At 38.6% G+C, this 14,145-nt stretch overlaps 1 protein-coding gene across 1 annotated transcript in view; it reads left to right on the forward strand.

Annotated features, from left to right (window-relative positions):
• The window catches only part of MBOAT2 (membrane bound glycerophospholipid O-acyltransferase 2), a 319,612-nt gene that overhangs the window by 281,587 nt on the left and 23,880 nt on the right, over positions 1-14,145 (forward strand). The window contains exons 8-9 of the mRNA XM_073625406.1: positions 9,587-9,779; positions 11,454-11,557. Coding sequence (XP_073481507.1) covers positions 9,587-9,779; positions 11,454-11,557 — 297 coding nt within the window. The remainder of the gene's footprint in view (positions 1-9,586; positions 9,780-11,453; positions 11,558-14,145) is intronic.

Below are 14,145 nucleotides of genomic sequence, written 5' to 3' on the forward strand. Positions count from 1 at the left end.
ACCTTATGTAGCTCTGCAGGCAATGTTAAATAAAGATATAAATACAGGAGGACGCTGTCGCTTTAATGGAATACACTGTTTAAATGGAAAAGCAGAATATTGTTTTAAATTAGGAAAACATATACGTTATCACTGACTGAAAACACTGCTTAGGCAAGAGTAGAATAAGGAAAGCGTCAATTGCATTATGAAAACTGGAATTTTTTTTCTGGCTCAGACCTGCCCAGTCATCACAGTCTGATGAGGAAGTGTGGGCATAGGTAAAAAAAAATGTATATTCAAGCCTATGTAATTGGTAGTATTATTTTACAGAAATGGTTGCATTTTTTTCTAAAATTATTATTGTTGTTATAAGGGCTCATGTCAATGGGCGTTCTCTTTAAATCCTGCATTTGCTGTTCGAACACATGCGCTTGACAAGAAAGGGCTGTTCATCCTGCTTTGCCTGTAATTTAGATGCACCTCAATGAGACATGAATCCATAAGGTAGTACAACACGAAGCATGTCAAACACAGCCGCTGAGATCTCATGTGTACTGTTCAAGTAAAGTCAATGGGCTTTTTGCAGGACCTGCCTTCCAAAAGAACATCAAACACAGGAAGGCAATTCCTGTTGGCATGAGCCCTTAAAGTGCTCATTAAAACTCCTAAAATAATTCACAAACCTGGACAATGCAAATTGAGCCCTCTGATTCTTCCTGTATTGAATTGCCCTCAGGGATCCTTAACAGAGAGGGATCCAGTAGCTGACATCGGTGACATCTCTCTAAAAATAGTTTTGGCAAAAAATTTAGCCAGTCAAGTCAAAACTCCTGACCTTCACACCAGTTCTGATTCTTTAACTCTGAAATTATCAATGCAAGAGGATCAGCTTGACAGACAGGAAGCTAGTTTTTTCAGAAGATGAGAGCAGCAATGGCACATATATAGTATGTTTCTTTCAGTGGAGGTTTCTTTAAAAAAAGGAAGACAAGGAGCCAAAATGAAAGGATCACATATATGTTTAAGTTCCTTTAAAACCATTTTGTGAGCTGTAAATCTATTTTTAGAGATGAAGGAACCATAAAGTGATTTGCTGCTCTTTTCATCTTATAAACGGCTTGGTTCGGGAATGTGGATGAGGCATACCCAACTGAGATCGGTCTTAATCCAGATGTTCTACTTTAGTTACAATGTAGACAAATAGACGTAATCAACAAGAAGCAAAATTATGATGGTGCTGTCCATTCCAAAATAGAAGCTAGGGTTTAAAAAGCCTGTGGGGTAGGAAAGTGGAGCCCCTGAAAGAGACACACGAGAGCATTGATAAAGCTGATTTATTTAAGGAGTTTCAATGAGCACTATAAGGGCTCATGCCAATGGGAATTGTCTTCCTGCATTTGATGTGCGTTTGGAAGGCACGTCAAATTCAGGTCTTGAGAGATCTCAGAGGTTGTGTTTGACCTGCTTTGTGTTGCACTACCTCCCTATGGATTCATGTCTCATTAAGGTGCATCCAAACTGCAGGCAAAGCAGGTTCAACGCAGCCCTTTCTTGTCAAGCGCATGTGTTCGAATAGCAAATGCAGGATTTAAAAAGAACGCCCATTGACATGAGCCCTATTATTAACAACAATAATAATTTTAGAAAAAATGCAACCATTTGTGTAAAATAATACTACTAATTACATAGGCTTAAATCTACAATTTTGTACCTATGCCCACACCGCCTCATCCGACTGTGATGGCTGGGTAGGTCTGAGCCAGAAAAATAATTTCAATTTTCATAATGCAATTGACGCTTTCCTTATTCCTTCCATCTAAACTCAAAAGTAGAGCTAGTAGTGGGGAAAAAAGTGCTCCTGGGTTTAACTAATTTTTGGGAAATTAATTGCATGTGGCATCCCTCTTTCTCCGCTCTCGGCAAGTTGAAAAGCATGCATATATTTGGAGAAGTGGTGAACATGGTTTCAGGATTTGGGTCATGTGTTTATTTCTTATCAGGGATTCTAACTCCAAGTAGGTTAGCATTTTTGAGCCCCATATTGACCCAGGCATGTATCTGCCTGTGGATGTCAATAGACACCTGGGTGGGGATTTACTAAAACTAGAGCGTGAAACATATGGTGCAGATGTACATGGTAGCCAGTTTTAACAGAAACATTCATTGTTCACACCATTTACTGTAACAATTCTGACTTTTAAGAAGTGTCTTTTACACGCTGTCACACCAGACAAGATAATGACAGTAAAATATAGTAGCACTGCTGAAAAAAACAGGAATTAATTTAAGTTCTGGTTTGGTGCATTCGAGATAAAGCTTAATGATTGAAATTATGTATAATTATATATTATATTAAAATAAGGAAAAAGTTAATACACAAAATAGACAATAGTAGCAACAGCAAAATAAATAGGAAAAAAAAAAAAGAAAAGTACTTAAGGTGTCGCCTGGTCTGTGGCACCAGAGTCAAATTCATTGTAGCATAAGTGATCAGGTGTATCAGAGTCATTGACCCTAATGCCCTGTACATATGATAGGATTTTCCAACGGAAAATGTGTGATAGGACCTTTTTGTCGGAAATTCCGACCGTGTGTAGGCTCCATCACACATTTTCCATAGGAATTTCCGACGCACAAAGTTTGAGAGCTTGCTATAAAATTTTACGACAACAAAATCTGTTGTCGGAAATTCCGATCGTGTGTACACAAATCCGACGCACAAAGTGCCACGCATGCTCAGAATAAATTAAGAGACGAAAGCTATTGGCTACTGCCCCGTTTATAGTCCTGACGTACGTGTTTTACGTCACTGCGTTCAGAACGATCGGATTTTCCGACAACTTTGTGCGACCGTGTGTATGCAAGACAAGTTTGAAAAAATCCATGGATTTTGTTGTCGGAATGTCCGATCAATGTCCGACCATGTGTACAGGGCATAAGAATGGTTCTCGGGTATAGATGTGTTCTTTTGATGGAAAATTGAGAACTTCAGAGTTGCAGTTGTACCAGCTCTTTGTCAGACTTCTTGAAGGTGTCATTGAGCACATCCATTCAATCAAAAGAGCTATGGAGTAGGAAGTAGGAGTACTGAAATGTTTGACTATACTTTTTATTTTTTATTTTTAATTTTGGATAGAGTAAGGGAGGGTTATAACCCCTGTCCATTTTATTTTTTTGCAATCTTTGTCCCATTGGGGAGATTTCCATAAACTTCCTGTCCCATAGCCAAAACAAGAAGTTAGAGGAAATCCCTCCAAAGTCAGAGAATCCTGGCCCCCAGGTCCCTGAACTAGTGTCCCCATTGGAAGATTTTACTTCCATTCTTGTTCTGTCAACCCAAAATTTGGTATTTTATTTTTCCTTTACTTTCAAAGATAATGGTAAACAGGATAAATAGAGAGGGCGAATCTTTCTTATGGGGAGACAGACAGCAATAAAACCTACCAGGGTGTCTTATCCTTCTCCACTCTATCCAAAACTAAAAAAAAAAGTTTTGCCTTTAGTGACACATTAATTTCACTTTTATAATTATATTGATATTTACAAAAACCACAATTTACAGTTAAGCAACTGACAATCCATCACAAATTCATCCCTGTTCGTTCTCATCTGATTCCAACCGATCTGATCCGCTGGATGGATGGCGAACATATCGCCATCCGTCTGTTTTTAGCAGATCTTGTCGGATCGGATGGCAGGAGAGTGTCAGCGGACACATCTCTGCTGACATCCACCTACCCATGCAAGTCAATGGGTGGCCAAAAATCGGATAGGCGGATTCGAGTGGGCCTATCGTGTGAAAGGGGCCTTAATGTTCATGACGAGAGGAAGAAGAATTGAGTGATGGGACTGGGGAAAGAGGCTAGCCGGATTGTTCTTCCAGAAAGCATACTGTACAGTGATGTGAGGGGCTACCTTTGTTTTAAGAGTGTTTTTAGGTGTGTGTGAATGTTTCCAGTAAAGAAATGTAAAGTCATTATTTTTCTGCTTACACACATTTCTCTGGTGAGGAGTCTTTGAATGTTTAAATTGTGAAAGAAATATGATTGATTCCATTAATGCCCAGAAAGTTTTGGAGCTTTGTTTATGATCAGTGCTTGCAGTAGCATTTAAATATTAATTTGTTCTAAATTTAAAGGACTCGAATTGCTTCCAAGGAAAAGCCAAGTAATTTATAGCAGGGACACAGCATTGGAGACAATTGTAAATTTTAACTGCAGTATAGGAGTGGAGCCAAGAGAGGCAAGTCACACAGTTTATGTATAGTAATAGTAATTGGGGTGTGGAGGGTTAGGAGCAAACCAGGACAGGCAGCCTGGCAACACAGTAGTAACAAGCTAGTAACAATGCATCTTTAGGCTAGGTTCAGATATATGTGGGTGTGTGAGAACTGTAAATTGCACATGTTCCCGCACCAGCATTCAGACGCACAAATAATGCAAATGAGCTTTAATGTTGAAAAATGTAAAATAATGCATTTGGGTCTTAAAAGATGACAGACTCAGCAATGGCATGCAATGCCAAGCTACTGCAAGTAAAGCCAACAGAATATTGGCATGCATTAAAAAGTGGATTCACACCAAAGAACGGATCCAAAACGATAATTCTCCCACTCTACAAGACTCTGGTCCGGCCGCACCTGGAGTATGCTGTCCAGTTCTGGGCACCAGTCCTCAGGAAGGACATGCTGGAACTGGAGAGAGTCCGGGGAAGGGCAACAAAACTAAATAAGGCAATGGAGGACCTCAGCTATGGGGAAAGACTACAAGCATTGAACATATTCTCTCTGGAGAGGAGACGCTTTAGAGGGGATATGATATCAATGTACAAATATCGTACTGGTGACCCTAGCATAGGGAAAAAATGATTCAGTGAAAGGGAATTTAAAAAGACATGTGGCCATTCACTAAAACTGGAAGAGAAGTGGTTTAACCTTAAAGCGGAGTTCCAACAAAAAAAAAAAAAAAAAAAAAGCAAAGTCAGCAGCTACAAATACTGCAGCTGCTGACTTTTAATAATCGGACACTTACCTATTTCAGGGTCCAGCGATGCGGGAGAACGAAGCCCCGCTTGTCTCCCCCTCCTCTCTGCGGCGCCGGCATTGTTACTGTGGGCGCTCGGCTGTGGCTTCACAGGCGGGCACGCACTGCGCATGCGCAAGCCGCGCTGCATGCTGTGACAGGCCGAGCAATCATCTGGGACCTGTGACGTGTCCCAAATGATTGCCGATAGGGAGGGGGGAGAAGGGAATTTACTTCTGGCGCTGCGGTGCACTGGAAGAAAGTGGGAGCTGGAACCCTCTAAAAAGAGGGTTTCTGCCCCCCCCCCCCCCAAAAAATGACATGCCAAATGTGGTATGTCAGGGGGTCACCTTCCCTTAAAGTGGAAGTTACATTTTTGGGTAGAACTCTGCTTTAAACGACGTAGAGGGCTCTTTACTGTCAGAGCGGTAGGATGTGGAATTCATGTCCACAAGCAGTGATATCAGCAGGGAGTGTCGATAGTTTGAAAAAACTATTAGATGGGCGCCTTAATGACCACATATACGATGTACTATTGACATAAACATATACACAAACACACATATAGGTTGAACTGGATGGACTGGTGTCTTTTTTCAACCTCACCAACTATGTAACTAGGTGGGAGTGCTGGCATACTGAAAAACTCTGTGCATTTCCCTTATGTGGAAACCCGTACACACTTTGGCACCATGCGGTTTCTGTGTGGCTGGGTTTTAAAAATAGTGCAGGAAGCTTTTTCTCGTAAGACACGCAGGTACAGCAGCCCATTCAAATGAATAAGCAGTTGTGCCTGCGCAAACGTGGCATGCAGAATCGTTTAGATGTGAACTTAGCCTTAGAGAATAGTCCAGCTCTGGCAATGTGACTTTAGCTGAAATATCCCTGTGGTAATAGGGAAACCATATGGCAGCATGTGAAAAAAATACAAATCAGCGCGAAGTGGTAAATGAGCATTAAAAGCTGCTGAACACTAGGGTCAAAAAACAAATCCCTTAATACAAATATAACAACAGATAGTGCAGCGCTAAAGAAGTAAAACACTGAAGTCCACCATGATATCAATGTCCATAAGGGTAATCAATAAATCATCCTCAGGTGCGAGCGAACACCAATTTGTAGAGAAGTGATTTCAGGTAGCCCACCACCAAGAAATAGGTTGGCCTCTCACCTGAAGAAATGGACCCTTTGATTATAGAGGGTCATAAATCGCCTTAATCAAGCAAGGAACAGCATGTGTAGGCGTCCGTCAGGGCTCAGGTGTCAAACACTCCTCAGGGACCAAGGGGCTCGGGTGACAGACTCTCCAATATAACCTCCTTGATTGGGGCCAAAGTGGTGCAGGCATCCTAGATGAGCAACCACTGGTGGAGTGAAAATAGACCCAGTTCTTCAGAGCCTCTCCTCACACACTGTCTTAAAGACGGCCCTGTGTCCCAAAACATTGATCTTCTGTTGCTTACAAAGCATCACAGGGATCTCATTGCTGGAAGGTATCAGTCAGGACAGTAATTGACTTCTGTGTACACCTGACACCAATCAAATTGGTGTTCGCTCGCACCTGAGGATGATTTACTGATTACCCTTATGGACATTGATATCATGGTGGACTTCAGTGTTTTACTTCTTTAGTGCTGCACTATCTGTTGTTATATGGCAGCATGTATTAGATATAATAACAAGCAATCTGATACCCCTTTGACAACATTTCAGCGTTTTATAGCTCTGGCATCACTATTGTAACGCAGCAAACTTCCAGCCTTTGGTTTTGTTAGCACAGCTCTGGTAAGGTGTGGTAAGAGAAGGGTTTCCAGGGTGCAACATGGCTTTTTTTTGGCCTGGGAAAGTAAATTCTTTTTAGTGTCCCTATAGCAAAGTGAACCTACTACTTTTGATTTTGACATGTCATTTTCACTGAAGGTAGGATAAAATGACTTCTTTATTAAACGACAGGAAGGCTTTCTTCAGGAAAGTATGGTCTCATTCCATCCAGCACTGTGTACATTCAGACTTTAACCTCCACCTCCTATACCTCTAAACTTATTGGTTTTGCCTTTTAATCAAACCTACCTCCTTGAGATAGCCCCCCAACATCAGATTTCCTTTACCTCCCATCACCTTCCTACTCTTTCCATTTTCGTTCTGTATCTTGCTCATGTTTCTGTTGATAAGCCATACTTCTTGAATTATTACCTGGCTTCCTAGAATCATCACTCAGCGACCCATTGTAGAAGTATGTTAATCTTATACAGTACATTGTATCCAGGCAATGCTACCTCATTAATGATGGTCTGCCTTTGCACTATTCGTATGTAAACCCGTTGAACTGTTGAATGAAAAATAGGGAACATAATGATATAATCAGTCCTAATGACAGGCTTAATTTAATGATGATATTATGGAAATAGCATGCTGAGTGGAGACTGGCTACTTTAAAATAATACTTTAATTGCCGCAGTCATTAAAGTCATACCTCCCAACTATCTGAAATGGGAATGAGGGACACCTATTAGCAAATGTGTGTAGGCATAGGACACACCCCTTGACCCCCCCCCCCCCCTAAAGGATAATTGTACAAAAAAAATGGTTAAACCCTCATTGCTTTTACTACTACCTTTCCTTTATTTTGGCTTTTGGAATTTACAAATTCAGCCAATCACAACATCTGGGTAGGAGATTAATATGGCCAGAGCTGACTGGTATTGAGAAGATGCATTGAAGAGGAAGGTATTCACCAGTGACAACTCTAATGCCGCGTACACAGGATCGGATTTTCCAACAACAAATGTTGGATGTGAGCTTGTTGGTGAAAAGTCCGACCGTGTGTATGCTCCATCGGACATTTGTTGTCGGACTTTCCTCCAACAAATGTTGGCTAGCAGGTTCTCAAATTTTCCGACAACAAATTTTTGTTGATAAAAAGTGTCCTTTGCGCTCGTCGGATTGTAGAAATGAAAAATGGGTGAAAAATCTCAAAAGTAGTATATGGTGAAAGTGTAAAAATCACATATAAAGATATTTATATTGCAGTGAAATGAGGGTGTTCACACCAACACTTAGTAAAGTAAATAATGTATTAGAATTTCGCGCAATATTCTAGTGGGTGGAAGAAATGAAGAATAAGTATAATAAAGTGCAGCAAAGTGAACACAATATGTATCTGAAATGATGAAAAGTGTATTGAAATAAATTAATAATAAATAATAATGGTAGTGCCATATACAGCCTTCACTGCAAGGACCAATTGTCTCTGCACTACAGTTTGTTGCTGCAGCCATTAGCACCTGATTGGTGATAATATAGATAAAATAAAGTGCATCAAAGTGAACCCAATATGTATCTAAAATTGTTGAAAAATGTATTGAATAAATTTACAATTGATATTGGTGGTAGTGGCATATACAGCTTTCACTGCAAGGACCAATTGTCTCTGCACTACAGTTTATTGCTGCAGCCACTTGCACCTGATTGGTGATAATATGTGCAAATCGTGCAGTATAAGAATAGTGTCACAAAACCACAATAAAAATTAACTAAATAAATAATGCACACTAATGCTAAAACGCAGTGAAAAATTTATTTATTTATTTTTTGCAATGTGATAAAGTTCACTGGAGAAATAAATGCAAATAAAAATAAAGATACAGCAAGAACGTCTTTTAAATAAAGGATAGGGTTGATCCTTTATTTAAAATACTTTCTTGCTGTATCTTTATTTTTACTTTACTTTTTTGCACTTTATTATACTTATTCTTTATTTCTTCCACCCACTAGAATATTGCGCGAAATTCTAATACATTATTTACTTAACAAATTTTTGTTGTTGGACTTTCCGATTGTGTGTACACAAGTCTGCCGCACAAAAGTTCACACATGCTCGGAATCAAGAATGAGTCGGAAGTGCTCGGTCTTGTAAAACTAGCGTTCGTAATGGAGATATCACATACGTCTTGTACGTCACTACGTTCGTAATTGTTCCACGGTTTTGTTGTCGGAAAGTCCGATCGTGTGTACGGGGCATTAGACACCTTCTCCTCTACCTGTGGGAGAGGGTCAACATGATGAAAATGCTTGCAGGTAAATCAGCATTGTCACCCTGTTTTAAAAAGCACCAGGCACAGGCAGGATTAGCAGTTTAAAAAAAAAAGTATTTCAAATTACACTAAAATGTTGCCGTTTGTGTAATGGTTTTACGTTTTTACATTTTTCTAAGAAGGCTGGACGTGAGCTATTACAGATATAATCTATTACACTCCATTGTTCCTGAGTCTATCTGTGGGTACCCTTTGTAAGATGATGCAGGTTATTTTCCTTTATTAAACAGCCTGGGAGAACTTGCGAATTGCATGCATCCATCCATTGCCTTGGTGGGAACTGAACCTAGGGCTAGAAACAAAGTACCAGAGTGACATTGTTTAATTGTAAACCTTTTGATGTAATTGTTGTGTTCAGCTTGAATCCATATTTAACCACTTCTTTTTTTTTTTTATCTTGATTTCTCTTCTTTATTGTGATTTTTTTTTATATTAAAGCAGTCTTGCAGTATAAGCTCACAGGATGAGATGTGTTTTTTCTCTTTGCAGACTGTTGTTGTGCACAAGCTTGTGGTCTGTGCAGTCTCATTAGCGTTTTACATGACTGCCACGCGGATATTACCAGTAGAGTACAATATTGATGAACGCTTTCTAGAGACCTCATCAGTGCCCACAAAAGTAATATATCTCTACCTGTCCCTAATGGCTGCAAGACCAAAGTATTACTTTGCCTGGACCCTTGGTGAGTTGCAGGGAAAATTAGTGAACACTGACATCTTGTGGTCAAATTAAAAATTGCAATACTATCTTCATTGAAATGCTCTGGAAGTCCACTGTTTTGATATTGCTTTTGCTTATAAATAAATCTAAAATTGTATTTACTTTCCATCATGTGTTTTTCTAATTCGCCTGGAAAAAACTGATTCATTTTCTTTTTAGATCCATATTGTAATAAATAATTTTATGTTTTTTTGTTAAAGTCTAAGTTTACCAATATTTACCAATGTACACATCTCTGCACCACAACACAAACCAGCCTAAAAGGTCAGGAGACCTTCAAAATCCTTTGTAATAATTGCAATGATGGTTTCAAAGTGTGTTGGGGCACCTATGAGTAAGTAAAGTCAGGTTTACACCTGTACAAGGAGCAATGAATACTTACATTGTTACATAGTTACATAGTAGTTGAGGTTGAAAAAAGACACAAGTCCATCAATTCCAACCTATGTGTATGATTATGTCAGTATTACATTATATATCCCTGTATGTTGTGGTCTTTCAGGTGCTTATCTAATAGTTTTTTGAAATTATCAATGCTCCCCCCTGAAACCACCGCCTGTGGAATAGAATTCCACATCCTTGCTGCTCTTACAGTAAAGAAACCTCTACGCAGTTTAAGGTTAAACCTCTTTCCTTCTAATTTTAATGAGTGGCCACGTGTCTTATTAAACTTCCATGGAAAAGTGTTATCCCTATTGTGGGGTCACCAATATGGTATCTGTAAATTGAAATCATATCTCCTCTCAAGTGTCTCTTCTCCAGAGAGAATAAGTTCAGTGCTCGCAATCTTTCTTCATAACTAATATCCTCCAGACCCTTTATTAGCTTTGTTGCCCTTCTCTGTACTCGCTCCATTTCCAGTACATTCTTCCTGAGGAACTGGTGCCCAGAACAGGACAGCATACTCCAGGTGACGCCGGACCAGAATCTTGTAGAGTGGGAGAATTATTGTTTTATCTCTGGAATTAATCCCCTTTTAATGCATGCCAATATTCTGTTTGCTTTGTTAGCAGCAGCTTAGCATTGCATGCAATTGCTGAGCCTATTATCTACTAGGAACCCCAGATCCTTTTCCATCCTTGATTTCCCCAGAGGTTCTCCCCCCAGTGTATAGATTGCATTCATATTTTTGCCCCCCAAATACATTATTTTACATTTTTCCACATTAAACCTCATTTGCCATGTAGTTGCCCACACCATTAATTTATTCAGATATTCTTGCACGGTTTCCATATCCTGCAGAGAAGTTATTGCCCTGCTTAGCTTAGTATCGTCCCCAAATACAGAGATTGAACTGTTTACCCCATCCTCCAGGTTGTTTATGAAAAAAATTAAATAGGATTGGTCCCAGCACAGAACCCTGGGGGACCCCACTTTTCATCCCTGACCATTCTGAATACTGCAGTGCCAAAAGCAACTCTGAAATTTCTTTTTAAAAATGGTCAAAATGTGGTGTGTTATGCTTTGATGTTAACTTACGTAAAGCTGCTTGAGGTAGTATCTGGTTGGGTAATAGGTAGGTTTGCACTGATTAGTATGTTTGAGAAAGTGGATGAAATGTTCTTGTACAAAGCTTTGTTTTTCTATTTTCATACAAAGAATCAACAACAAATTGTACATTTTTATTCTCTTTTAGCCGATGCTATCAATAATGCTGCAGGATTTGGATTCCAGGGCTATGATAAAAATGGAAAAGAAAACTGGGATCTGGTTTCAAATCTGAACATTAAACAAATAGAGGTAATTGGCTGTTGTCTGGTAAAATTATAAACTAATAATAATAAATGTTAAAATGGAATATTAAAATGTAATTAAATTCAACTATAATTTTTTTCATAAAAAAATATTCATGATCTATCTATCTATCTATCTATCTATCTATCTATCTATCTATCTATCTATCTATCTATCTATCTATCTATCTATCTATCTTGGATAGGGTTCACTCACCTTTGTCAGGACTTGATGTACAAGGAACCTTGTTTCCTTTGTTTTATCCTTTTGTGTACTTTTTTGAACCCAACTTTGTCTAGTTAGTTTTCATTGCTGGGTCCATGAGTTGCAGGTGAGAGATCCTTCACTCTGCAGCTAATAGCCATATTAGGTCAATGTTGGCTCATTGTTCCAGCAATGACAACTAAATGACAGCTAAGTTCAGACTAAACCCAAGCTCTTTATTAATCTGAACCTTCTATAGGTTCTATTAGTCTTATGAAATAAAGAATAGGTCCTATTAGTCTTATGAAATAAAGATATACCTTTCAAAATAAAATATTTTCAAATGCAAATATACAAAAAGTAGAAAGTGTCCTTTAGAAGCAAACTTAATCTATTTGTGGCCAGGTGTTATTCGAAATGTTAAGATTTAAAAAATTCTAAAAAAACAAAAACATTAAAAAAAATATTTACCAATCCATTAATTAAAGGCAAACAATTCAACCTCAGCATTTAGACCCCACAGTCTGAATGAATGAATTAAAATCCACCTTGTTTTTGCTCTGGGTATCCATTTCACAAAGTCTTCTCCTCATGTGTCCTTATGGACTTTTTAAATGGCCCAGAATTCTGTGCTTTGTATTGATTATAATGGTCATACTATGAGTTCTTGTTCTTTCACTGCGCATTTTCTCTCATGCATATCATGAGTTCCCATTTACTGAGTGCTATATACTGTTTGTTACAAGGGCACTGTATACAATCAATGGCCCATTTTGTATTGCAGGTTAATAGATCTTTAAAGTCAATTTTTTTTGCCCTGGTAGAAATGCTTTTGTTTTGTTTTACTGCATTTGCAAGCCATACATTTCAAATACTTAATGTATAGTTATAGGCAAAACCTTTTTTTTCATTTTGGATACAGCAAAGAAGAGTTCTAACACCTGTCAGATTTTTTTTTTTTTTTTGCCATCTTTGTCCCATTGTGGAGATTTCCCTTCACTTCCTGTCCCATAGCCAAACAAGTCCCCGGAATTAGTGTGCTAAAGCTAGTGTAGTGCTCTGAAGTGCAAATGCCAAAGTGCAATAATGTGTGATTACACAACATAAAGTGACATGAGTGAAAAAGTGCTATAGCCAGTACACTGTCAGAACAGTTCAGAGAGAAAGAGGATACCGTGAAAAACTCCTGATACTGGAGGCAAAAGAAATAACGAGCCTAGATAGGACAAACGATAGGACAAAGCTGCTTACAAGCAAAGATAAAGATAGAAGGGATTGTGCTGAGAAACTTATATACAGTATATAAGAGAATTATAGAGTAATAAATATAAGTAAGATATAAGTATAGGTAGGAGTTTAATTCACAGGCTTAAACAGTACAAGACATCATCAGATGATATTAGACTATCCTGAGGAAGATAAAATATTTGGACCTGTCCTTCCAGAAAGACCTAATTTTATTTTTGAGAGGGAGTCCGATTTAGTCCTACAATTTGCCCCAACTGTTTAAAACAAGAGCAATAAGCAGAGAAGACCAAAAAATATGAAAAAATGGGAATCCCGTCAGGATAGAAATTTAATAGTACTCACCACATATATTAAAGGGGGTGTGATCAAAAAAACTATATATGAAGAAAAAATAAAAAATAAAAAACTAAATGACCAAGGCACATCAAACAGAGTAAACTACAAAAAGGTTTTATTAGCTATACAAAGCTGAACACAGAAAAAATGTGTACACGACCACCCCTAAAAGACAGATATGGTGGGAATACCGGTAAAGGGAATTCCACCAATCTGTCTAAACCCTCCCTGTAAACAGTATATGATCCCTCATAGAAAAGCGAGGAAGCCTGCAGGCGGGGGAGGTTCCTCCCTACCCCAATAAGTAGCACACCCCTATAGCACCTATGAGACCCCCTACTACCTGAGATTACGAAGCTCTGAAGAAGTTCACCATTACCCCCCCCGCCACAGCCTACGCTGATATATGGAATCGGGGTACTAAACCCCTACCTGACTTATCTATTTGGACACGAATCTATCTTTTTCTCAAACTAATTTCCATGGATCAGACCAGCAGCAGGTGTCACGGAATGGAACATAGCCCTGTTGTGTACACATTTTTCTGTGTTCAGCTTTGTATAGCTAATAAAACCTTTTTGTAGTTTACTCTGTTTAGTGTGCCTTGGTCATTTAGTTTTTTAGTTTTTAGTTTTTCTTCATAAGCAATGGTTGTGTACACATTTTTCTGTGTTCAGCTTTGTATAGCTAATAAAACCTTTTTGTAGTTTACCTGTGCCTTGGTCATTTCATTTTTTATTTTGTCTTCATAAGCAGAGAGGAGCCATAATTAATTTAAAAGGTGTGGTTTCAATAGGTGTTTGATA

This window comes from Aquarana catesbeiana, linkage group LG04, assembly GCF_042186555.1.
Source record: "Aquarana catesbeiana isolate 2022-GZ linkage group LG04, ASM4218655v1, whole genome shotgun sequence".
Classification (NCBI taxonomy): domain Eukaryota; kingdom Metazoa; phylum Chordata; class Amphibia; order Anura; family Ranidae; genus Aquarana; species Aquarana catesbeiana.